At 49.4% G+C, this 26532-nt stretch overlaps 1 protein-coding gene across 3 annotated transcripts in view; it reads right to left on the bottom strand.

Annotated features, from left to right (window-relative positions):
* LOC135906316 (uncharacterized) overlaps positions 1-26532 on the bottom strand; it is a 67578-nt gene that overhangs the window by 26927 nt on the left and 14119 nt on the right. For all 3 annotated transcript variants that reach the window (XR_011514647.1, XR_011514648.1, XM_070539131.1), the window contains exon 6: positions 15365-15691. Coding sequence is in view for 1 of the 3 variants with exons in the window: in XM_070539131.1 (XP_070395232.1) it covers positions 15365-15691 (327 nt within the window). In the remaining 2 variants the exon portion in view is untranslated. The remainder of the gene's footprint in view (positions 1-15364; positions 15692-26532) is intronic.

Below are 26532 nucleotides of genomic sequence, written 5' to 3'. Positions count from 1 at the left end.
CCCTTCTTAATGGTAAAATCGATGGCAAACATGATGCATGATTGAACAATCGCTCTATAACTTTCTGTGGAATTTATTGTGGGTTTCGGTCGCTTTGTTAGGTCAATCAAGCAAATTCGTTCCAGCATCAAGACATGCGCGAAACGGCGCGCTAGGCTCATCACATGATAACTCCAACGAAGAAGAGCGCGCCTAATAGGTTTCTCGGTATGCACTGCACCAAGTACTGTGAGAGTAAAATAATATGGCCCCAGCCTAATAAAGAGCGCCAAAAGATGACGGTATTTTTACCCTCATCGCTTATTAAAAACATGCTAAGTGATTTATGTGGTGAGAAGCTTGTTTCTGTTAATGTATATTGATTAAGCAGGCTGTTCACAAGGTGTAGACCGATCCAGATGGAAAATGCTCCAGTTAGTGTAGTGCGCCTTCCTGCAACGCCGCCTCGGTCGCTGAGTCACCTGGGACTAGCGAAGTGTACTTTACAGCAAAGCCAGAGCTGCGCGCTCCAGCGCTGTAGCAGACGACGCGAAGCGCCTCCCCGAGTTTCGTGTGCGCCTGCGCCGCTTGGTTTCGATGCGCCGCCGCTACGGACGCACTGGCGCCCCGCGGAGCGCGGCCACGGTACAGTGGCTAGATTCTAGCCACTGTAGCCACGGTGAGCCGTGTTCACCCTAGAGTGGACGAATATGGCCTCGAGCTCCACCACTGGAAAAGCTGGCGCCACCGTCGGCGTGACGTTCTAGGAGGGATCACGTGGACAAAGCGGCCGCGTCGGCTGCTTCGGGCGCGCCGAAGCGAGCTGAAAACGAGTTTAAATTCTCTCGTACGCTGCGGTCCTCATTTAGTGGCGAAATTTTCCCGCTTCGAGTGTCTCTTTTACAGCGCTTCAAAGCACTACAATAGGTAGTGGCTGCCTTTGAAGGCACGCAACATGGTGGGCTACCGCTCGGTGCCGCAGGACCGGACGCATGTAACGGAGGCCGGTGTCAGCCTTATTCACACGTAGCCGCAGGACAAGAAGCTGCGTGAAGCTTGGCTCGCGAAACATAAAACCGGCAAACAGTCATCGGCTACAACTCGGGTATGCAGCAAGCACAGACGCGAGGAAGATTTCTGCTACGGCGCCCGGTCTGCGATGTTCTGAAAACGCGCACTGAGACTCTCACCCGAGTCCGCTGCCCGACTAATGTCATGACGGTTTGGTCTATGAACTTGTTGATGCTATAGATACTGGCAAGTTCAGTGGAGTGGAAAGGCAGCGGTAAGAAGCACATTTTAAAAAAGCATGGCATATGATAATGTTTGTGTTATGAATTAATGCGCTGGATTACAAAAAAGCAGCAGCGGGAAATTTCACGCTGAGAACACCGATAAACATACAGTGCGACGCAACTCGAGAAATAATAATGAAAGGTCAAAGAATTTAGAAGTAAAGAAAGATTGAATCGTCGCGACGGCACATCACAGTCCCCGTAGGCGTCGAAGTCTCTACAATGAAATTATTTTTGAACAGCTCTGATAGCGCCCACGCAACAATGGTTGCTTGTATACTGTCAAATGCTCATATTCTGCGGCCTAAAGCTCATGGCACGGTGCAAAAACGCGCGCGCGGAGAAAGCGAAACAGTGCGCGGACAGGCATGCAGACGCGCAGTCGGTCGCTTCGAATCCGCGCGATCGCTGCATTGAGGCTTCGTTCTATTACGCTCCATTTAGTTATACAAACACTACAAGAACATATTTCACATAGTTTGCTCTCGGCGTTACCTACCTTTCACGCAAGAAGCCGGTTCGGGAGACTCCATCGCGGCGACCACGCGCAGTGGCGTTCACTGTACGTATTCGGTAAAGAGATAGCGTCTTTAAACGATTGTGTGCTTTCAGTTTGCCCAAGATTATTATTTAGACACTAAGAAACTTCTCTCGTTTCGAAAGTACTTACAGAAATGTCCGGGAGAGCTCGCGCGTGGTGTTTTCAGTGAGCGCTGACAGCGAAACCTATGAGGAGCGCGCCACGTGATCCCTCATACTACGCCAGCGAGGCGCTTCCGATAGATGGCGACTCCGTAACTCCTCGCCGCCAATGCCTTCCGCATGCTGAGAAGCCGCTGCTTGTTTACAAGCAGCGAAAGCGCCGGGAGATTCCCCGATTCCCTATGAGAAGTACGTACAATGCCTCTAGAGCATGCGAGCTGTGGCGGTACGAAACAGCTCACCGGATGCGAAGCGAAGGTTGAACAACTGAGCAGTTCCTCGACACATGTCTGGTCTTGCGAGCAGCCTTATTATACCACCTCTGCCGAACTGGCGGACCTGAGTGATCTTCCGGAAGTGAGCTGAAGTCTTATGCAATTCTACCTGAATCGTCTTTGATTTTTTCATAGAAAAAACTTAAGCGATAGATCCTGAGGAGCTGCCGAAGCTGACTACGGCGAAGCCCCTAGCCAGATGATGATACCCACATCAAGCAAGCCTAACTCAAGAACACATGAGAAAAAAGGGAGTAGCGTAAAATTGGCTAAATAAAGAAAATACCACCCGATACTTGACCTAAGCCCCAAAGCGATAAAGGCTACAAAAGCTGGAGCCCCGAAAGGACAAGACTCGTTCCCCATAATTACAACATGTCTACGTCCCGCATGTCCATGGTCGACACGGCGGCGGCTACACGCGCTCGTCTTCAGCGCGAAGCGCAGCCGCCAGCCGGAGGTCCCCGAGGCACCGCAGCGGCACGGCTCGCCCCGAGAGCCCGACGACTCTGGAACCCCTCAGCCGGACTCCACCTGCGACGCCAGCCATTAACATGGAAGTAACGGTTGAAGGACACACCGTAACCGCACAAGAGCTCCAGTCAGACGATTGGACACCAGTTATAGATAGATAGATAGATAGATAGATAGATAGATAGATAGATAGATAGATAGATAGATAGATAGATAGATAGATAGATAGATAGATAGATAGATAGATAGATAGATAGATAGATAGATAGATAGATAGATAGATAGATAGATAGATAGATAGATAGATAGATAGATAGATAGATAGATAGATAGATAGATAGATAGATAGATAGATAGATAGATAGATAGATAGATAGATAGATAGATAGATAGATAGATAGATAGATTGGATGAGTCCCGAACCACTTTCTTGTGATAGACGAGAAGAAGGGGAACAGAGGGCGCATGAAGAACAACTGGCCGCACGCGTAATGCGAAGCCTAGTCTTCGCATTACGCGTGCATGCGCGGATTACTGTGCTTCAAGAAGTAGAGCTTGACGCTGTGCGACGGGGGTCAGAAAGATCACTGACGATTCCCATACTGCCTAATGCGAAATTTCTGCTCAGCTCTATACGTGTTCTCATGTCGCGATATAATGAGACATCGCAGCGATCACCGCACCGACTGGTGCGCGACGCAATGTATAGACCGGCCACACAGTTGCCGCTACCAGGCAACTGCAGCCGATGCAACCGTAATCTTCGCCGGGAAGCGCTTGCGGTGAACGCTATGCGCGAAGGCGACCTTTCTGGTTCTATTTTTCCCCGCACAGCCGGTGCCGTCGAATCCGAGGCTGCGTAAGGTCCTTAAATAAATAAGGATGGGCGGACATGATCGGCTTATGGTGGTATTTCAAGGTGGCTTCCACTGCTGTCGTCTTCATGCTTCCGCTCAACACCTTCTACTAGTCTAGAAGGTATTCTTCCACTGCAGCCTCCTCCTCCACTTTCTTCCACGCTCTGGCTTCGCTCTCGCTTTCGCTGCGCTCGTTCGCTCGGCTACGCTGCCGAGGCACGCCGACGCTCAACGCTGCGCTCGAAAATGTTGCGAAGAAAATGTTGCCTTGAAGACCAACCAGCGGATCGTCGTCTTCTAGGAACTCCGTGCGAGAGGTCGACGTGAAGGCGGTGTCGGTATCCTCTGCGTTGTCTTCAGGACGACCTTGGTATGGTTCTGCGGCTGATAGCTGACGTCGGACAACGAGAGCTCTCGTACGGTGTGCCCGCATGCGGGAGAGCCGTCGCCACTGGTACAGGGCGCATGCCAAAACACAGAGTCCCAGAAAAGAGGCGAGGGGCACGCTTTAAAAAAATAAAAATTCTGGGGAAGTGTATCTGTCGGATAAACTACAATAGCTCTGTTTAGCAGCAGTCGTTCCACACTGTCTTATGTAAAGCTGCAAAGAGGAGACACAAGGTACAGATCCGCGCATGACATGGAGTGCGACGTGAACTTCGCTATCAAAAACCACATTCCTCGAGTAGCCAACGGGGTCCAACAGTTTTCAGCGTGTTCCAGCAATCGGAACAGCCACCTTTCGGACGCGTTCTCACGTCATATCGGACGCCGCGTTGTGCTATGTGCGTCGTGCTTTAAAGGGACCCTAAAGGGAAACACTAATCTGAGCTGCATTTGTGTACGAGGCTTCTACGGCACTAACGAAGTTATTCAAACCACGAAAAGAAAGCTCGGTAAGACAGAAATGACGCAACAACAAAGAAATGTGGCTCTGCCGTTATATGGAGTAGTTGTAAGCACGCAATGGTTACCGGCAAAGCGGATTGGTTGGAGAAGATACTAGCCACAATATTAAAACGGGTGTGCATGTTGGCAACGGCACACCCCACCACCCTGTACCACGCCATAGTGTACATTGGTCCATATGGTTGCAATAGTTTCCGGTCGAAGACAGAACCTGATTGTAAGACTCGTCTCGGTCAAACAACCATCCACGGTGTGCCGGACGCCACCGGCTTGGACGCGGCCGGATGAGCCGTACGCGTCGGGGACCCCGAGACCTATGACGTTGAAGAGGGCATATACAACTCTTTCTCAGCGCCAACAGACGAGAATCAGGCGCATAGGGCTCTCTATCTGCCTTTTGGACGTCGCTATTGGAAATGACAAACAAAACTTCAGCGTACTGGAAGTTACAGCTTGAAGGATATTGTGAAGATACATTGGAAAGATCTCGGAAGGAATAGCTTTTTTAACTTCTTTGGTGGTGGGGGGTAACTAGTGTATGTAAGGCGGCCTTGACTGTTTGTCCCTTTCATGTCCTTTCATGTCCTTTTCATGACCGGATGTTCTCGTTTCAGTGCCCGGTTAAAGCTCTGGCTTCTGGCTTAAGGTCACTTGAAGTTTAAAACATTATGGGGTTTTACGTGCTAAAACCACTTTCTCATTATGAGGCACGCCGTAGTGGAGGACTCCGGAAATTTCTACCACCTGGGGTTCTTTAACGTGCACCTAAATCTAAGCACATGGACGTTTTCGCATTTTGCCCCCATCGTAATGCGGCCGCTGTGGCCGGGATTCAATCCCGCGACTTTGTGCTCAGCAGCCCAACACCATAGCCATTGAGCAACCACGCGGGCGACACTTGAAGGTAACCGTCAACGGGAGCTGGAATCATTTTATGCTTAATGTAGCTTAAAGCGGGAAGCGACGTCACCTTGTATTTTCCGTATGGAAGCACGCAGTATGCCTTCAAGGATTTCGAGGGCGTCTGCTGGTGCTCAGTTAATGCGTAGCATAGAGTTTGATACAATAAAATAATTACTAGACGGAACTCTCGTGGTAGTGTCTACGGGGGCGGTAATGGGAGCAGTTGTGCCAGCGTGGGCATTATGGCGAAATAGATGGATTTGCCTAAACTTCGTCATTCTGGCTTCAAACGGCTCTGTGGCTTTGTAAGTCCCTGATTTTCAACAGTGTACTGCGCAGTGAATAATGAAAGAAACATTAAAATTTTCCGACGGCAGGATTCGAACACGGGACCTCTAGCACAGAGGCCTGATATTGAAACGATTAAGCCAGGCACGCATGTATAGATAGGAGATGCGAAACGCCCTTACGAATTTATTTCGGGCATGCCAGTGCCTTGTTGCTAATGGCGCGTTTCGGTTATGCCACCTCGTCAAGCTAAGTCGTTGCCATTAGTAGCGATTGTGCGGGTTCGCAGCGTCTTGTGCACTTCGAAGGGTATAGATTGCTCGGAAATTTACGGCAATTAATGCACATAAATGGTAATATACAAAGGCACAAGAACGTTTGAATCCACAAGCACGAAGATCAGAGAAATCCACGTGCTTCCCATCATTCCCATGTTGGGTCAACGAACGCAGCGCCAGAGTTCCCTCTAGTATATATATTGTGGGAAACGCTGTGTAAGATGCACAAGGTTCTGTTCCAAGATAGCCTAAAGTGGATAAGCTCAAATGCGATGCAATCTGACATCACAATGATGTCAAACTGCGAGAAAGAAGATGAGACTGTCATTTTCATTCTCTATTCTAATTAATTAATCGATATTACCTCAAAATATAAAGAAAACAGAGTTTTGAAAGAATACATTGCAGTGTAAATTGATTTAGTATCTTCCTTCAGTGTCCATTTATAGGCTACACTCGTGCAGTTGCTATTAGTTAATGGAAACGTGCACGTTGTTTTCCGCTCATTGGTACAATTGTTGGTCCGTTATAGTTTTCGAGTAGAATGCTGTCGAGTATCTGGTTCCGAACATCATTAGTTCGCAAAGGGGTATATTCGGGCAAAATGAGATTACGCTACTTGCATCGGGGTTGCGGAAACGCCCTGTTGATAGTGGGAGTATGCTTACATGGGTTCTGTTAGGGTGGCCGTTTATGTACCTAAACTAAGGGCGAGTTCGAGCGAGGGGTGAACAAAATGGTATCATGGGCATTCAGAAGGGAAGACGTAGTAGAAGGGAGCCTGCGGAGATATTTATAAAAGTCAAAGTAAAAAAAAAGGAACGATAAAAAGAAACCGTACGGGGTGGGCAACGGACGAGTCTATTTCGTCTAAAAACGAATGCTTTCTTCTCGTTCTTGCGTAAGCTTGATTCGCTTTACCTGACTTATGAGGTCCATGGCAGTGCATTCGATGAGGCAGTGAAAGCAATGTCCAAGAAGCAGCCTGCTGCTCTTCACCACAGTCCAGGAGACATGCTTGAGCAGGAATAGGAATGCTGCGGCGACAACTGCGAGGGCGAAGAGCATGACTGTCGAAATGTCTGTGCTTGCGCTTCCGAGGACCGGGCAGGTGCCACCGAACACTTCTTCTTTTCTTCTTCGTCCTTGTGCTCCCGGCTTCTGGTCCAAACCAGCGCAATTTCTGCCCTCTACCAAGTGCGCGTGGTCTCGTGCTGCGGGGCGATCGTCCTTCTCGCGTGCCTCACGATTATACGATGTCCGGCCAGTGCAACGCAGCTGTCGCCTTCGACGAATTGCGTTAGACAAGAATGAGCTCGGCGGTCGCCACTCGGACGCTTGCGCACGCTGCCACAGGACGGGGTGGACGACACCAATCGGCGATGACGCTTTCCTCTTGGGTCCCGTCTGTCCTTTGCTTCCGCTTGTTCTTTTACAGCTAAGCTGTTTATGCGTACCCTGCGCCGTCGTTGTCGGAGTTCCCTGACGCTGTCGTCGTCAGCAATGGTTCGAGCGTCGTCGTCTCCTTCCACAGCGCTACTGCACAAATGCGCTCGTGCTGCTGCTCCCGCATTAGTCGTCGTGTTCCGGAGCTGCCTGCGTTGCCGCTCGTCATTCTAGCGTAGAATTTCACTTCTCTTCTGTCATCATAATGGGGAGGCCGCGTTTACGGCCGTATGAGCCATTGCTTAAGGACGTATGAACCATTCAGTGTCTTCCGAGACGGACTGATTTAATTTTCGAGCAATCTAACGTTGAAGAATCACAAGCGGCAATGCCGGGCGAATGTTGCTACCACCCCACCGAGCAAACTCGAGACATCTTTTGTGTTTGCGTGTAATTATTCTGTCAAGGCGTTTATTGACAGGTTACGCGAGGAGAGAGAGGTCGAACTCAGCGGTAGCCAAAAATATTTCGAGCAGTCCGAATCGGCCTTAGTGCGTAAAGCGCTGGTGATGCGCCTGACTGACCGACACTTCTTCATATTTCATACGCAGGAGATGCACCGGGCTAACCGGCGCTTCTTCTTCGTTACATTTGTCGACCGGAGAAACAGGCGCAATCCTGGCGATCTAAGCATAAGGTAGAATGGAGGGATCGTAGAAGGGCTTGAGCCGATCTACGTGAACAATTTCGCGACCGCGACGGCGCTGATCAGAAGACGGCGACACAGGCTCGACGACATAGTTGACGGGAGAAGTTTGTGCAATAACACGGTAAGGTCCATGATATAGTGGAAGCAGCTTAGAATAAAGGCCGGGAGCTAAAGGTGGAATCCACAGCCAAACCAATGAATCAGAAGGGAAGCTTGGGGGGTCAGAGCCACCGCGAGTGTCTGATCTGTGGTGGTAAGACAGCGGGTGAGTTGTCTGCATTCTTCGGCATGCTACGCAGCTTGAGAAACAGGAACACATTCTGGTGAACCAGGCTGGTAGGGTAGAATGGTATCGATGGCGCAGGAAGTAAGAAAAACGGTGAAAAACCAGTGGTGGCTTGAATGGCAGTATTATAGGCGAACGGGACGATTGGAAGCAAAGCGTCCCAGTTGGAATGGTCGGACGCGATGTACATGTACGTGGCGAGGATGTCGCCAAGAGTACGCTGGAAACGCTCCGTCAACGCGTTCGTTTGCGGATGGTATGCGCTAGTGGTCCCGTGGGTGATGTCACTCCTTCAGAAGCGACGTGACGACTACCGATAGAAAAGGGCAGCCTCGATCACTAAGAAGTTCCCGAGGGGCTCCGTGACGAAGAAGAAAATGCCGTAGTATGAATGATCCAGCGTCTTGGGCAGTGGCAGATGGAAGTGCAGCAGTTTCTGCATAGTGTGTGAGATGATCCACTGCAAAGATAATCCTGCGGTTGCCAGCCGCGGTACAAAGAAGTGGACCGTTAAGGTCAATTCCGACGCGATGAAGATGATGGGACGGACAAGGAAGCGGCTGCAAAGGTGCGGCAGTGGAAGTAAGGACCGACTTTTGGCACTGGCAGTCGAGGCAGCAGCGGAAGTACTTGCGAAAGAACTAGTACATGCCAGGCTAGTAATACCGGAGCCTAAGGCGGGTGTAGGTCTTTAACACGCCACCGTGTGCACATTGGGGATCCGTGTGAAACGATGCGCATAAATCAGCCCTAAGATGACGCGATATTACGAGGAGCCATCGCCGACCCTTGGGGAGATAGTTGCCATGGTAGAGGGGTTGGTGGCGAACATCAAAGTGATGCGCCTGCCGTGGCAGCGTCCTAAATGCTGTAACAGTTGCAGGATCAGCGAGAAACTCCAAAAGCGAAGAAACCCACGGGTTTTAGCTCTGCTCAGAGCGTATGTCATCGATAGCAAGTGCTGACAGGACAAAGTTGAGTGGGCAAAGACTGTGAGCGTCAGGTGAAATGGGCGAGCGGGAGAGAGCGTGGGCATCGGTATGCTTGCGTCCAGAGCGGTACACGACCCGGATGTTGTATTCTTGCAAACGGAGTGGCCAGCGTGCGAGGCGGCCAGAGGGGTCTTTCAATGAGGAGAACCAGCACAGCGCATGGTGGTCCGTTACTACATGAAATTCGCGGCCGTATAAGTAAGGTCGAAATTTCGTAAGGGCCCACAGTATGGCTAAACACTCCTTTTCTGAAACAGAGTAGTTTAGCTCCGACTTTGTCAGCGTGCGGCTAGCATAAGCAACGACGCATTCCTCAAGACCACGTTTGCGTTAGGCAAGAAACGCCCCAATGCCGACTCCACTAGCAACTGTATGGCCCTCAGTTGGGGCAGTGAGGTCAAAATGTCGCAGAATAGCAGGAGAGGTGAGCAAATGGCGAAGGGGTTGTGAGCGCATCATCCTATGCTTTCGACCAGGCGAATAGGGCGTTGTCTCCAGCCAGCAGTTGATTCAAAGGGGCGATGAACATAGCGAAGTTCTTCACAAAGCGGTGAAAATAGGAGCAGAGACAGATGAAACTGCGTAGTGTCTTCAGGTTTGTGGGTTTGGGGAACTCCGCAACTGCACGGAGTCTTGCAGGATCTGAAAGCACGCCTTCTTTGGATACGACGTGGCCTATGATGTTAAGCTTACGGCAGCAAAAAAGCATTTCTTGATGTTAAGCTGCAGGCCAGACTTTGTAAGGCAGCTTAATACCTCTTAGTCGTTGGAGGTGAGTCGGGAAATCACGTGAGAAGACAACGACGTCATCTAGGTAGCACAAACCCGTGTGCTACTTGAGAGCGCGCAAGATGCTGTCCATCATACGCTCGAAAGTAGCGGGCGCATTACATAGGCCGAATGGTATGAGATTAAATTTGTATTACATAGGCCGAATGGTATGAGATTAAATTTGTATAATCCGTCCGGTGTGACGAAAGCGGTTTTCGAGCGGTCGGCCTCTGCCATGGGGACTTGCCAATATCCAGACCGCGAATCCGAAGAGGAAAAGAACTCGGTACCTTGCAAACAGTCAAGAGCATCGTCTATGCGCGGTAGGGCATAACGTCCGTGCGCGTAATTTTGTTAAGGTGTCTGTAACCTACGCAGGAGCGAATAGAACCATATTTTTTTTTTTACGAGGACGATTGGTTACGAGCACGGGCTGTGGGACGGCTGAATCACACCACGCCGAAGCATATCGCTCCCTTGTTCGTCGATGACACGGCGTTCAGAAGCCGAGACACGGTAAGGAAGCTGCAGGAGTAGGACGTACGAACCGGTGTTGATACTGTGCCATACTGCGGTGGTGCGGTCGAGATAAAGTTCATCGCAGTCGAAGGAGGCGGTACATTCGCGTAGCAAGCTGAAAAGTTGCGCGCATTGTGTGGTTGTCAGACCACCGGAGATTGACGGATGGAAGCACTCCAACGGCGGTCGATTGGCACTATCGAGGTCGGCGAGGGATGTCGAATGTGCATCGTCGGGAGCATTGAAGAGCATTGAAGAATACACAGTTTGCACGTAACCGAGGCACTCTTCGCGATCCAAAGTAATCGGCAGAAAAGACACATTGCGCACACACATGACGCCACGGCCAGCTGAGAGCAGTGACGGCAATGGGCAACGGAAAGGAACGGCGACGGACGTAGTCACATGGCGTGAATAGCGCGGTTGCGTCACGTTCTGATGGGCAAGATGCGGAGACGACGGTGGCTGGCCGAGGAGGGATATCAGCAACTTCGGCCACATGCATTCGTGTAGACGTCACAGGATCTTGGTCCATGGCTGCATCGGCAAGAAAACACAACACCACCTCGGCGCGGGCACAGTCAATGATGGGATTGTTTGACGAAAGGAAATCGCAGCGTAGGATAACATCGCGGGAGCAGGGCGGCAGCGCAACTAATTCAATGATATAAAGCGACTCCTCGATGACAACACGTGCCGTGCAGGCTCCCACTGGTTCCACAGGCTGTGCGCTCGCAGTACTCACACTCCGGAAAGTATCGTCGTTACTTTTCCTATTCGTCGGCAAATTCCTGCGCGTATCACGGAAATTACTGCGCCCGTATCGACCAGTGCGAATGTTAGAATCCCTTCGACGTATACCTCAATGACGCTGCAGAGGTTATTTCGAGGCCTTTGGCAAATCGAAGCGGACGCAGTTCTAGCCTCGGGAACTGCGACACTTAGTTTACCTGAGATAGAGGGCTTGGCCGGCGTCTCATTGGTGAGTTGGAGCGGCGGCGTGGGGATGGGGAACGAAGAGCATGGTTGAGAACAGGGGTTTCATCCGGCGGCCGGCACAGGAGATTGCAGTTGTCGAGGGGCGTAAGTGTTCATGGGTCGGCGGTTCTCATACATACAGCATACGGTGTCGACAAAAGTGGGCAACGTGTCCCGGAATACCACAGTGGTAACAAATTGGGCGGTCGTCCGCGGAGCGCCAAGGATTTGGCTGACGTGCAGGCGGTGAGAAGGAAATCGGGGGCGGTCGCGCAACAGCTTGGAGAGGTGGACGTGAAGCGATGGGCGGCCTAGCATCGACGTCAGCGCACGTCAGGGGCGCCGCGACGGTAGGCGGTTGAATAACAGCTGGCAGGAATTCGGCGACTTGCGCCTTGATGACGCTCTGTAACCCCGGTGTCAATGGAGAGTATGGTTGCGCGTGCGTAAAGGGCACAGGGGAAGCTGCCGAGCAACTTCTTCTGGTACGAATTCTTTTATCTGGTGCATTAGAGGCGACTCGTCAACATCTAGCGTCAGACCTGAGACAGCGGCGAATTCTGACGACGGATGTCGTGCGACTACTCGCTGCCTTCGAAGCTCGTCGTAACACTGGCACAGCGGAATGATCACAGACAACGCGCGGTCGGGTTTCGGGCGACCAACATTTGAAAGGCCTTGTCCTCAATTCCCTTGAGGATATGCCTGATCTTGTCAGCTTCTGGCATCGTTGCGTCGACTCTGTTGCACAGATCAACGGCGTCTTCGATGTAGCTGGTCAAATTCTCACCTGGTTGCCGGGCGCGCCCGCAGGACGACCAAAGACTTCTGTGAAGTTGGTCTTGAACGCCGACCATGTTGGAGTGTCGGATTAGTGGTTACTATACCAAAAATGTGCAACGTTGCTCAAGTAGAAAATTACGTTGTTGAGCTTTGCCGTATCGTCTCAGTGGTTATGCGCGCTGACTCGGTCGTACGAGGCGAGCCAGTCCTCGGCGTCCTGGTCACCGGTACCCGCAAAAATAGCAGGATCCCGCTGACGCTGCACGCCAGGACAGATGACAGTTGGTGCAGTGACTGCAGCTTGTTGAGCTGGATCGTCAGGCATGGTTCGAGAAGGCCGGGCAGTATCGTCCGGCATGGGCCGAGATGGTCGTAGGTTTCGTCTTCGAAGTTCCAGCGTTGATGGAATCGTACCCCGCACCTACACCAAATGTCAAGGTGTTTATTGACAGGGTACGCGAGGAGAAAGATGTCGAACTCGGTGCGGTAGCCAAAAAACCCGGCGAGCAGTCCGAACCGGCCCCGTGCGTAAAGCGTTGGTGATGCGCCTGACTGACCGGCACTGCCTTACATTTCATACGCTGGAGACGCGCCGGGTTAACCGGCGCTTCTTCTTCGTTACAGTTCTAATACCTTTAGGTGAAGTTGTACATTTCTATCTATTTTTCTTTCTCTGTGCATCAGTACTGAAAACTGCATGTTGAATAAATTATTGATTGATTTATTGATTGACTATGGGCCGGTTCTGCATCAGGCTTTGTTGTTCTGAGATAACTTCCGAAGTTCAAACACTCTTGGTTTTTGCACACTATTAGGTGCGTCGTTGTTGTTGTTGTTGTCCTGAGTGGCCGTGGCACATAGCCACAGTGGGGCATTGGCCAAGAATCGGGCGGTTTAATTAGGTGCCTATAATAATAATGATAACAAGGGAGTTAACAATTTGGGCGTGTGAGTTTTAAAGTAAACGTTTTGTGTTTGGAGAAAAAAGGAAATAATCAGATGAAAACCGGGTATAAGATAATAATAATAATAACAATAACAATTAATAAAAGATAAGAAATAAAAGAAAGCTATGGTTGGGAGGGAGAACGATCAATCTAACATGGAAATCGATTAGTTTTGATGAGGTAATTTTGGATCGCCAAGCAAACATTTCTGTGGCTGAACCCAACAATGGAGGCTCCAAAAGATAGGAGCGAAATGCGAAAACACCCGTGTGCTTAGATTTAGGTGCACGTTAAAGAACCCCAGGTGGTCTAAATTTCCGGAGTCCTCCACTACGGCGTGCCTCATAATCAGAAAGTGGTTTTGGCACGTAAAACCCCAAATATTATTATTATTAAAAGATAGGATCACAGGCACTGATAAAGTCAGACCATTAGAGCGAAGCGGGATTTCGAGTAGTCGTTTTCTTATAATAGAAAAACGTCTGCAAGACAACAAGAAATGATCTATTGTCTCCGCTTCGCCACAGAATGAGCAAAATGGTGAGGGGACCAGACCAGACCTGTGGAGGTAGAAGTTCAATGCAGGTATACGGCAGCGCAGCTTCGTGATGGACACTTCAATTTTCCGTGTTCGGCAAAAATTTCTGTTCCAAGGGTGCAGGAGATGTCCGTAATCCACAGCGTTAGTAATTGCGGAGCCTGATATTGACTGTATAATGATACTCCTGCGAAATCTAGCTGCAGTTACATAAGCAGTCAAAGGGCAGCAAGGAAGAATCGGGCCACTTATCGATGCCTTGGCTAGAGAGTCTGGAATTTCATTAATGATTACTCCTTTATGGCCGGGCACCCAAATCAAACGCACGCTTCTCAAGTAACCAGGTACCAATGATTGAAATGTCCTCATCACGCGAGAATCACTAGAAGCAGTAAGGGATGAGCACAATGATAAAGAATCAGTAACTATCACGGCTGACGTAATTGATGGTCCTAATTTGCGTAATGCCAGCACCACGGCCACGAATTCGGCTAAAAAAATCGGTATGAAATCTGGCAGCGGAAGAGAAAATGTCCAATCGAGAATCGTGGAAAATATTCCTACACCTGACTTTTCTTCACATTTTGAAGCATCTGTAGCAATTACAACGTTTGTTTGAAGGTTTTTCAGGTGATCTTTTAATATACCGTCTAGGATACGGTGTGGCAGTAATTTTGCGTCACTTTTTCTCTAAGGTTGTTTCCTCTTCTTTTCCTAATATTGTTATTTCTGTAACATGGATTTGCCGTGAAGTCACCACTTCAGAATTTTTTCCACCTAACCATGACATATTCCGCAGTGACCGGGACTTCAGTGGGCTTAAGCAAACAAGTGGCGGCAGACTGATAGCTACTGATAGTTCACTGAGATGTGTTTTCGTAAAGATTTAGAAAGTGTGCGTGAGTCGGCTTGGCTGTAAATCAGCCTATCGCGCTATGAAAAATGGTTAATTGGATCTGTATGTGTACTGCCGAATATTTCTCATGTCTTGTTTCATGTGGGTACCTACTCTATTTAAAACATCATGTCTTCCCGTGGGAAGCACAGATTACTGCTGGTTCTTGGCGCTCTTGCCTCCACGTCCCTCTCCCTCGGTAAACCCAGGCCTTTACTCAATAAAGGGGTTTGGCGGCAGCTCCCGCGGGTCAACCTGCTCGAGCCCGGAACTTTTTTGCAAACGTTGGCCCTTCGAGGCGCATTCCCGACTCTAGCTCTAGTGTGCGCTCAAACTGAGCAAGTTTTTAGTCACCGTCACAGGAAAGATTTTCAAGAACAGAAAAAAAAACGTCCACTTTGTTCAAACAAATACGGTAGTCTTGAAGGACACTTCAGCAGACTAAAGTTAGTGTTGTTTTTTGGTCTCCCTTTCAGTTGTTGCAGACAGCGAATCCGTTTCAGTGTACGTTTGATGCTTACCCGAGTGGCCACAATACCCTCCTTTGGTCACATTACGAGTACGTCAAGCTAAACATAGCATGTTATGGCTGACTCTCACAAGGGGCGGTGGACGCATTGGACGAGTACGTCGGCCGCGTCGTCGAGGCCCTGCATAGACGTTGCATGCTCGGCAACAGCTTCATCGTGTTCACCAGTGACAACGGTGGCATGCCGTGGGAAACGTTCTCGAACACTGGCTCCAACTGGCCGCTGCGGGCTGTCAAGGGCACGCGGTGGGAATGCGGAATCCGTGTGCCGGCGCTTGTGTGGAGCTCGCTGCTCGAGCGTGGTTCCCGGGTGGTCATGCCCTGAACAGTGCATTTGGTCGACTGGCTGCCCACTCTGTACTCGGCTGCCCGTGAGTGTCGACTCCGGAAGGGTACCGCTAGAAGGAAACGCCGAATCAATTTACACTAGACAACGCTTTTTTTATTTGAGAGCTCTATGTGGGATTTATTTGCTGCCAAAAGAACCGGGAGTCTGCCGTAAATGGTCTGGTAATTAACCGGAAGCTAACATGCTGTTTCGGGTAACGAAGGACTTAAGAAAGTTAAAAGAGCACGAACGCTTCGATTACCGGGACACGTGAATTATTAACAAGGGGAAGGTACGTATGAAAGTGTGACATGGAAAATACTCAAGAAGCTTTTAGGCCTGAAATAACCGTGTAAGCTAGAAGCGTTTAAGAGCCTTAACGTCTGCGCAAGAACGATTCATCTTGATCAGGTTGCCGCATCAGTCGCCTATAGGCGCCATCGACGGCCTCGACCAGGGCCAGCCCTGTCTAATGCGAAATCCGAAAGTGCCATGATGAGGCCTCGCCACGAATTCCTGTAAGCACTTACTCCGCTTGTGGGCTGTCGTTCTACCGGCACGGTGACCACAAACACGTATCGCAGATCGGATGTCCCAAGTGCAGGGTCCCTTTGGCGACGATACACCCCAGCAACACATCCACACACCAGGCGGCATGCCCGAGTTTGAAAGCGAGGAGGCCGCGGTGCAGCACTTAGGCCGGCTGATGAAGTCGTCGCAAACCTGGAAGACCCCGAGGAAGGTGGTCGACCGCGGAGGTGGTTTGGTAGTGTCATCCGGCTAGCGTCAGAAGGTCGCGGTGCGGTGCTTGTGGCAGGATCCCTCTCTGTCGGGTATTGAAGTGCGCGGCGAGGGCCGATACCTGTTCGACACACAACGTGATCCATGTGAACTCAACAACCTGGCGTCCAGAAAGCCGTTGGCAAGAGCGGATTACGGAATGCTGAATTGTTGGGAAGGTTGGTTTGTTGAAAGACGAAATTCTTGAGTAAGTATGTCAAAGTCGTTTATTAAGACGGCTCACAACCTTCATTGGGTAGATCAAAGGGGGCTTGGCATCTGTGGCTCCGGATTTGACCAACACGCTTCAACACGAAGTTCCCTTCTCGACCTTCGACTATGAGGATGTGCCGCCCCTGGAATGAACTAGACACTGCGCTTCAACAACGCTCTTAAATTTGGCTATTTATTCTACAGCGAGTTGCTTGAGAAACAACCGCTAAAATGCCAGTGATTGGACTACCTGCAGTGAGTTGATGGTTACGAAATGTTAGCCTAGGAGGTTTGTGTACGTGGCAGAAGCGCAGTGACCACGTCAGTCGAACATGGGGAGAGCTGCAATCGGTCTAATAACGTTTTAATTTTATTCTAATTGCAGCAAGTATACTTGTGTATCAGCTCTTGGGCGAAACCTGGCTAGCGCGGTCGAGCGACGCAATAGTTTGGAGTCGTACAAGAGGCACTGTGGTTTATTCTTTACAGCGTATATATATATATATATATATATATATATATATATATATATATATATATATATATATATATATATATATATATATTCATACAAGGCTTACTTCTGTGCCAAATGCATGATTTAATTTTGGGTAGCTGCATTTTGAAGCGTCACTTAAGCGACGTCAGCTAGTCGTAACTTTTCAGTAATGTGATTGAAATTATTATATGAAAATTCAAGGCTATCTTCAAATTCCGCGGCGTCGCGTCTGATTCTCTGATGTCGTTCTCGCATACTAGTCATGCACAAATATGCTGTGTCTCTGCGATTTGCATCATGTTGCCGATTCGTACCTGAATCTGTGGTCTTAACATTGTGGATGTAAATCATCCTCTCGCAACGTATGCGCTACATTACCCCCAAAATATATGGTTCGGCGTGCAGGTTCACGATAGAGATCTCGGAGGCACATCGCTTCTCTTGTGAGACGCACCGCGTTTGCTAGGTGTAGCTACCGCGACCGCTCGATAAAAAAACATTGAAGGCAGAAGCGCGCTGTGCGTTTATATTGCGCTACCGTGGTCGTTACACTGCTACACGTCATGCCTTTTGCTTGAGGCGCTCAAACGGCACTTCTACGTCGCCGCGGCAGTTTCAGTGATCACATATAAATTAAAGCACCGGAAACAGCCCAGGAAAGATTAGAAGCGGATTGAGGGTAGCCTCCTTCAGGGTGACTCCGGAGCGGTGCTAAGGGAGGTAGAGTGGGGCTCAATACTGTCTGTTATGTCTCGGTGGAGTGGTGTGGCTCCCGCTCTGGATCAGTCAGTGAGCGTGGTGGAAAAACTGCGAGAGCAAGTGGATATTCGCGTTTTAAGATGGGCATTATACTGAAGGCGTGTGCTGGTCAGAAAAAAACTTTGGCGGATTTCTTCTGCTTCGGGTCAGTACGGTCAGCAGACCCTTTTCTCTGCTGCTTGGTGTTCGAACCTTCCTCCCCGCTTCCCTGGCGCATTTTTGACGCATTTTGCTCTCGCCGTCGTAGTCGATTCTCGTTGCCCCAGTTCTCGCCGATATAACTCTCGGTACCGTAAGGACGCTGCGTGCGCACCCCGCAGGTTGTGGCAAAGCTCTCCAGGAAACTGAAACCGTACACGGCAGCTGCGGTGTCACCACTGAAGATGAAGGTCGACCCGACGGGCCTGCGCTATGCGAACGGCTGCGTCTGGGCACCGCGGAAAGACGTAGCGCAGACGGCAAATCGTAGCTGCCCCGGCCCGTGACGTTACCGATCCCCACGGATTCCCGTAGTTAGTTTCTGCAAACCAAGTCGCACGGTTCGTACACCTCCTTGAAATCCTTGGAAACTCTTTAATTTAGAAAAAGAGATTGAAGGGCCCTGAGAGCTCCTTGAAAATAAATGTACTTCTTGAATAACTTTGGTTGTATTTCCTACGTATAGCCTTTGCAGTTCATGTCGTGTGCTGGCAAGCTCATGGAGCACGTTATCCTCACACGTCTAACTAATTACATGGAAGATAATGGCCTTTTCCCGCACACCGTGATTGGGTTTAGACCAAAACTGTCTACACAAGACATTATGTCGCAAATCAAACACCAAATAATAGACGCGGCACCACAAACACTAGATACAAAAGCTATCCTTGGTCTTGATCTTACGAAGGCCTTTGATAATATCACCCACAGGGCTATCTTAGAAAACTAACAAGGCCTAGGAGTGGGGCAACGAACCCACGCGTATGCTAAAGACTTTCTCTCTGACCGTATTGGGCAAATCACAATCGGTGAAGTGAAGTCCAAAGACGTAAAACTGGGAAGCCGGGGCACACCACAAGGATCAGTCTTATCTCCCTTTCTTTTCAATGTAGCTATGATTGGCCTGCCAGCAGAACTAGAAAATATAGAAGAATTACAGCATAGCCTGTACGCCGATGATATCACCTTTTGGGTAACATGTGGAAGTTATTGGCAGATTGAGGAAATCCTCCAAACAGCCATACATACGGTTGAGAAATATGTCCTGGATAAAGGATTGAGATGCTCGCCGCAAAAATCAGAATTACGTCTATACCGACCGACACGCAGGGGCCGTAAGAGTTCTACGGATAAACCATACATCACGCTTTTTGTAAATGGCAACCAAATACCTATTGTCGACAGCATTAGAGTCCTCGGACTTCACGTATCAGCGAACTGTCACAACGGGGAAACAATCAGAATACTAGAAAACAGCGCACAACAAACAATGAGACTAATTAAGAGAATAGCAAATCGCCATTATGGGATGAAAGAGAACAATCTGGTACGACTAGTCCAGGCTTTTGTCATCAGCCGCATAGTATATGTAACCCCTTACCTAAATCTCCAAGTAGCAGAAAAGACAAAAATTGAAGGCATCATTAGACGATCATTCAAACAAGCCATAGGTTTGCCGATAAACACATAGAACGACAGGCTCCTAGCCTTAGGTGTCCACAATACGCTCGAAAAATTCACAGAAGCCCATACGATAGCGCAATATGAAAGACTCTCACAAACACCTACTGGTAGGCACATACTTAACAAGCTTAGAGTAACATACGCATTACAGTATGGCACTAAAGTAGACATTCCCCACGACATAAAGAAGCAGCTTATTATTCCACCGCTACCCAAAAACATGCATCCCGAACACCACATGGAAAGGCGGGAGGAAAGGGCAAGGGCTATACAGAGGAGATTCCAACGCTCTCAGGACGTGGTGTACGTCGACGCGGCAGAGTACACGAATAATCAGAATATATGTATCGTTGCAGTGAACTCGGAAGGTGAGCGTAAGGTCAGCGGATCTATTAAAACCAACAGAGCCGAGGTGGCTGAGAAATCGGCCATTGCTCTCGCAATGGCTTCCACACTGGCCACGATAATAATCAGTGATTCTAAAACCGCCATTTTAAATTACGCAAAGGGGCGCATTTCGCCGGAATCACAACGTATCCTGGTAAACTTCTGCGGTGAGCGGGTTGTCCATATCATATGGGCGCCTGCGCACTCCTCCCTTTCCGGCAATGAGGCGGCCGACACCGTGGCTCGAGGACTCACAAGCCGAGCCACCGGGGCGCCGCGGCTGGGGCTGACAGGGGACCGGATGGTTGGCTACAGGGAGATAACTAATCATTACAAATTAGGGAGGGTGCGTTTTTCTCCCGCCCACCCATCACTTAATAAGCAGCAGGCGGTGGCATGGCGCCTCCTTCAAACAAATACATATCCAAACCCGGTGACTTATAATCATTATTACCCAGACCAATACTCGGCCAATTGTAAACTTTGTCAAGATAGGGCGCACCTGGATCACATTATCTGGGCCTGCCGTCGAGCGCCCCGACAGGGCCAAAAAATTCAGGATCGGAAGCAGTGGGAGACCGTGTTACTCAGCTCGGGCCCCGAAGAACAACTTTTGGCTGTCCAGCAGGCCGAGGATGCCGCTAGAGCTCAAGGGCTTCTGGTCGCCATCTAGGCGGGGTTGGCCCCCCCACCAATCTGCCGGCTATATAAATAAATGTTATTTCTCTCTCTCTCTTGAATAACTTGAAAACTGCGGTTGCGGGGCACAATTAAACATTCAGAGTAAAAAATTTCGCACAAGGGCTATGCCATGAACACTGCCTTTGGGGGAAACATGTAATCCCATGTTATATTCTTTTGAAAATGCGGCTATACGCTTTCAGTGTGGCATATCCATAGCCTCCAACGACTGGCTTCCTTAAATCACTGTTTCCACCGAAGAGCTAAACAAAGCCAGATCAATCGCTTTTCAGGTTTTTTTTTTTTTGTAGTGCAAGAAACACGAGGACGTAGAAGAGAAAATAGACACACACAGGCGCTAACTTCCAACATCAATTTTTATTCCGGGATGGACGCCACTTTGATACCCTCACATTTTCTCGTTTTGAAGCATGCGGCTACTGCCAAGATTAACAGAGCAAATGACAGTACAGCGCACTTGGAGACTAAGCAACAACTATTATGTTTAACGCAGGTTCTGGAATTCCAGCTCTTCTTTTTTTGATAGTGACAGGGAAGAATGGCTGACACAAGCTTTGCCAAACTCTTCAATATGAGCACTTTCAATGTTGAGCCGAGTGAATTCGCATTTGCTTCTCCCGATAATAACTGTATCTTCGAATCGCGGAACGCATGCGCATTTGTGACAGTGAATTGCGAGGAAGCCAAACGGCGAAACCTTGCTAACTTTATTGCAGTGCTCTCTAAGCCTATCATTAATGCTCCTACCGGTTTGTCCTATGCAACTCTTTCCACAGGGAAATGGGATTCGGTAAATGACACAGGCCCTGCAGTTCACGTGCCAGAGTTCATACATGGTCGTAATTGGAGTCTTGAGGACGCAGAAGCACTGGTCGGGCCAGACAACGCTCGGTGCAGCACCGTGCGTACAGTACGGACCAAATTAAGAGGGAATGTCTTAATTAGTGTTCCAGCAATGATTGCCACAAAAATGACACAGGGAAGCCTACAAATCGTACTTTCTTTTTTTTTTATAGATGGCAACCCATCATACACCAATGCTTTCTTTAAGTAAGAGAAATTAGCGATGCAGTTAATTTTACTGGAACACTAATTTTTTGTCAAGTCTTGCCCGTACTGTATATGTAAGGCGATTTCCCGCTAGAGGGAAAAATTCAGTTGACCTAAACTGATGACCCGCCGTCCAGCTTTAATAAATGCGCTACTGTTGCCGGAAGAAAGGCTTCCGTAAGCGGGGAAATTGCTGAAAAGTGGCAGAAAAATGTTGCAAACAATTTAGTTTATCGAAAATAATCATAGGAACTCTACGTCAAGTGTAGCCGTGGATTGAAAATAAGCTCATCAAGCTGATTTCATTGCCTATGAACGCATGAACGCAGGTGCAGCGGAATAAATAAATATTCTTACACAACGTTCCCATACCGCATTGTTGGCGTAACGGACAATGTGTTGTTTTTTGTCCTCCGCCAATTATGACCGCGGCAAAGGCGAAGCTCGGTGCAATAAGAGGACCTCCGATTCCTGGCGTTGAGGCACTGCATGCCGTCCGTTTTTTGGGGCGGTTCAGATTAACGGCTAATGTCTAAGTTGCAGGTGGGCTGTCTTCAGTTAAAATTTTTCCTACGACGAAGTAATCTCTTGTCGAATGACAAACATGCAGTGGCACACCGTCAAGGTAGGAATCTGGGCTTCATATGTGCCGTCTCTCTACGTTGCAACCACGAGCAATTTTCTATACGAACGTGTGGTGATGAAGAAATAAGCACAACAGACGAAGTAATGCTCGTACGCACATGCCTAAATGGTTAATACAGAGGGTTAGTGTAAAGGCGAAGTGACAGAAAGCAAAGCGATGTAGATGCCAAGTCAGACGTGGATATGAGAAGATGGCGCCAGGTGTGCTAAATGAACGCATAGTTGATGAAAACGCAGAGAAGCGCTGCCGTGCAGGAGATAACTGAAATATGCGGCTGCCCGTTTCTCGGCGTGTCAAGTTCATTATTGCAGTACTTCACTCTTTTGAAAATACCTATAACAGTGGAAAAAAAAGACAACAAAGAACAAAGAACAAAAACAATACGAAATAAATCTTAACCTTCTTTCAATTTCATTTCTACGATTACAAGGGTGCATGAGAGCGAAGCTACTCCTTATACGCTTGATTAGTCTTCGAACGGTTAGGAAAATAAAAAAAAGAAAAAGAACAAGAAGCGTATTTGTAGATTAACTCGAATGAAAGTCGCGTCGAGTATTGGGAGCCTGGATGCGCTTCGTTTGACCGATCGAGGAACCGGGTGCCTTGGAAGGCCATGCTCGCTGCCTGCAGACAGACCCCTGATGGTAGGGAAGCAGTTCGCTTGTGCTCTTATGGAACGAGATGGTTCTTTCGACAGCGCGCCTTCCCGTTGCCTCAGCGAAAGCCGCAGCAATACCGACACCATTACCACTTTAGTTTTGCTACTGCGTGATCGCCTGTCGGAAACGCGACGGGGTGCTTGCTGACGCACTGTGCGACCCATTCCTGCTGAAAAATGTAGTACTGTAGAGGGAAGGCGTGGGCAATAGTTGGCTGCAAAAACAGTGACTGGCATATCAAGGAATGGAACCAATCTGCGTTTAGAAGATCTTGTTTAGAAGATCTGTCAAGGGCCGAGCAACGTCGACGAAGTTTTTGAAGCGGCGGCGAAAGTAAGCACAGAGGCCGACGAATCAGCGCACGTCAGAAGCAGAACGTGGCATCGGGAAACTGCGTACGGCACGAACTTTTCCCGGATCTGGTTGGACAGCGGATGCGTAAACGAGGTGTCCCAACACGGTAATCTGACGGCGCCCGAATTGATACTTCGTGGAGTTCAGTTGGAGGCCGGCTTTTCGGAAGACCGCGAGAATGGCAGCGAGTCGGGTAACAGAGACAGCTGGTCCATTTCTAGCCTGGCAGAAGAGAATCCATCATACGTTCGAAAGTCGCAGGAGCACTGCATAGGCCAAAGGGCATGACTTTGAACTGATATAAGCCATCCGGCGTGATGAAGGCCGTCTTTTCGTGGTCCATTTCATCAACTGAAATCTGCCAGTAGCCGGATCGAAGCTCGATGGACGAGAAGTATTTAGCTCCGTGCAAGCATTCCAAGGCGTCAGCCATGTGTGGGAGTGGGTAGACGTCTTTTCGCGTGATCTTGTTTAAGTGGTGATAATCAACGCGAAAACGCCAGGTACCATCTTTCTTTTTCACAAGGACGACAGGCGAAGCCCAAGGGCTGGCTGATGGTTCGATGACCCCTTTGCGGTGCATTTTGTCCACTCCTGATTGGACGACTCTACGTTCAGCATGCGATACACGACAGGGACGCCGACAAATAGGATTCGTTTCTCGAGTGTTTACATGGTGCTGAAAAACTGATGTTTGGCCCAAAGGCCTGTCGCCGAAATCAAAGATGTCACTGTATGATTCAAGCAGGAGACGTATGTCCGTGGCCGGTGCAGAGGTGATGTCAGGTGCAATCATTTTCCCTAAGTCATCCGTTAAGAAACCAGAGCTGAGAGCTGCAATTGGGGCTAATAAACCAGTCTTGGCGTTCAGACTCGCAATGCCAAATTGTGAACCACTAGAAACACTGGCCAAGAACATGCCGGCCGGAATCACTTGAGGGCACAGGCTGAAATTCAGAAGCGGTAGAACGACGACGTTATTAGTAACCGTGACCAGCGTATGGGGAACAGCAATGTTCCGGCTCAAAAGCAAGTCGATGATTGCGCGAAACACATATTCACCGTCAGGAACCTGTGCCTGGGTGGTCAAAAGTGACGTAAGTAACGGCCTCGGGTGACAGATGCACATCGTGAAGCGAGCACAAGTGTGGTGGGGCGGTGCTCGGAGCATCGGCGGGTTGAGGCAGTTCTAACTGAAGGGCGGTCGCGCCGTCCATGAGAGTAGAAAGAATGGATAAAGGACTAATCCAAGGATAACATCGTGAGGGCAGTAGTCGATCACAGCAAAGAGAAGTAGGGCGACTGGCTATACTTAAACGAGCAGTACACACTCCAAGAACAACCAGCACGCCGCCGTCGGCCGCACGAAGCACTCGGGCAGCTGCTGGGGTGAGGACCATTTCTAAACGTCTACGTATGCTAGCAATCATCACATAAACGTGGGCTCCAGTGTGGAAGAGTGCTTGCACAGGTACACCATTTATTTTAGCGTCAATTACCTTCTTCTGGGCACAGTCAGATGATTTGCTGCAGTAGTCGGCTATGCAGCACCACCTCCGAGGGCTGAATTTCCTAGTTTTCCGAAATGGTGCGGCCTAAAGCACAGGGGACGAAAGGCGATGTGACTGCGGCGAACGGGAAGATGGGTGATATGTTTGCGGTGAGCGAGACTAGTGTCCGCACGGTGATGGTGAGCGAATGTACCACGTGTCGCTAGCAGAGTTGACGGCGCTGCTAGGCTCGGCGGTGGGCGAACCATTGCGGGCATTTCCATTAAAATGGCTTGTTGCGACAGTATCGGTAGACATGACCAATGCGGCGGCAAGTGAAACATAGCGGCTGGTCGTCCGCAGTTCTCAACACAGTCGGGTTGCGATAGCGCGGACAGAAGCGTCGAGGTGGAGCGAAAATAGTAGAAGGGCGTTCGTTAGCTCTGGGATTGGCGACAGCACACACAGAATGTAAACCAATGTTTTCAAGTTCGTGGCGAACGATGGCTTATACGAGGGGAACTCAAAGTGTGGTAGCACCAGGCCTACTAGAACAGAAAGATGTGGACGCCATCGCATCCATTTCACGTCTAACGATTCGCACCACGTTTTCTGATGGCGGGGCGTGCTGCTGTGCGGGTTGATTTTCACACGTCGACGCTGGGGCAGTGTTGGAAAGTCTGGCGAATGGTTGCAAGACGCGTCGGCTTTTGGCTTGCTCGAATTGTCGGCACTCTTTAATGTTTGCATCAACTGTAGAGCAGCTCTTGCACATGAGGAGATTGAATTCGTCCTCAGCAATGCCCTTAAGCACGTGCCTGACCTTCTCACCTTCTGCCAAGTCGTGTTCAGCCTTACGACAAAGTGTCAGCCAGTCCCGGATTTGTGAGACATAGGACTCCGTGAGGAATTGGGCACGGGAGGCCAGTTCCTGCTTTGCGGCAATTTTACGGCCCGCTGGTTTGCGAAACAACTCTGTCAATTTCTCTTTGCATTTGTACCAACTGGTTAGCTCCTCTTCGTGGTTTTCGTACTACACCTTTGCCATGCATCTTAAGTAGAACAACAGGTTAGCTAGCATAAGCGTAGGGTCCCATCTGTTGATTCTACTCACGCGTTCGTACATGGCCACCCACTCTTCAACGTCGGCGCCATCGGTCCCGTAGAAAGTTCCAGGAACCTTGGGTTGCACAACGACAACCGAAGGTGGCAGCGACTTAGCATGCGACGGTGACGTAGGAGGCGGCAACGACGTTGATTCCGCATGATCACCGTCATTCATGGTTGGGACGGTGATGCGACGTCCACTGCGGAGCTGCGTTTCCAGCCGTGGTAACCCGCACCTCTCACCAATATGTTACGGGGATGTTGGAAGTACAGAAGATTGTATTTACAATATATATACAAACTGAGTCTTAGTAATTAAGATGGATGACCAGCAACCACATGCAGCAGCCAGCGTCCCGCGATCTTCTTCTCTCTCTTCTTTCATCCTTCCGTGACAATACGTTTCCGCATTTGTGTTGCACATTTGGTCCATGTAACGACATCTAATCGGCCGCCGTCATAAAGAAGCTTATTAAGTTGTAATGACTTTATGTTACAAATCAACATCTGTGATGTGGCAGACGCATTGGTGAAGTGCTGCAAACATCATTTTGAAATACTAAAGCGCCACACAGACGACACAAGAAGAGAGACGGACGAACG

Source organism: Dermacentor albipictus, chromosome 5, assembly GCF_038994185.2.
Source record: "Dermacentor albipictus isolate Rhodes 1998 colony chromosome 5, USDA_Dalb.pri_finalv2, whole genome shotgun sequence".
NCBI lineage: Eukaryota > Metazoa > Arthropoda > Arachnida > Ixodida > Ixodidae > Dermacentor > Dermacentor albipictus.
Note: the sequence above shows the minus strand (reverse complement) of the source record. Positions and strands in the feature narration are given on the sequence as shown.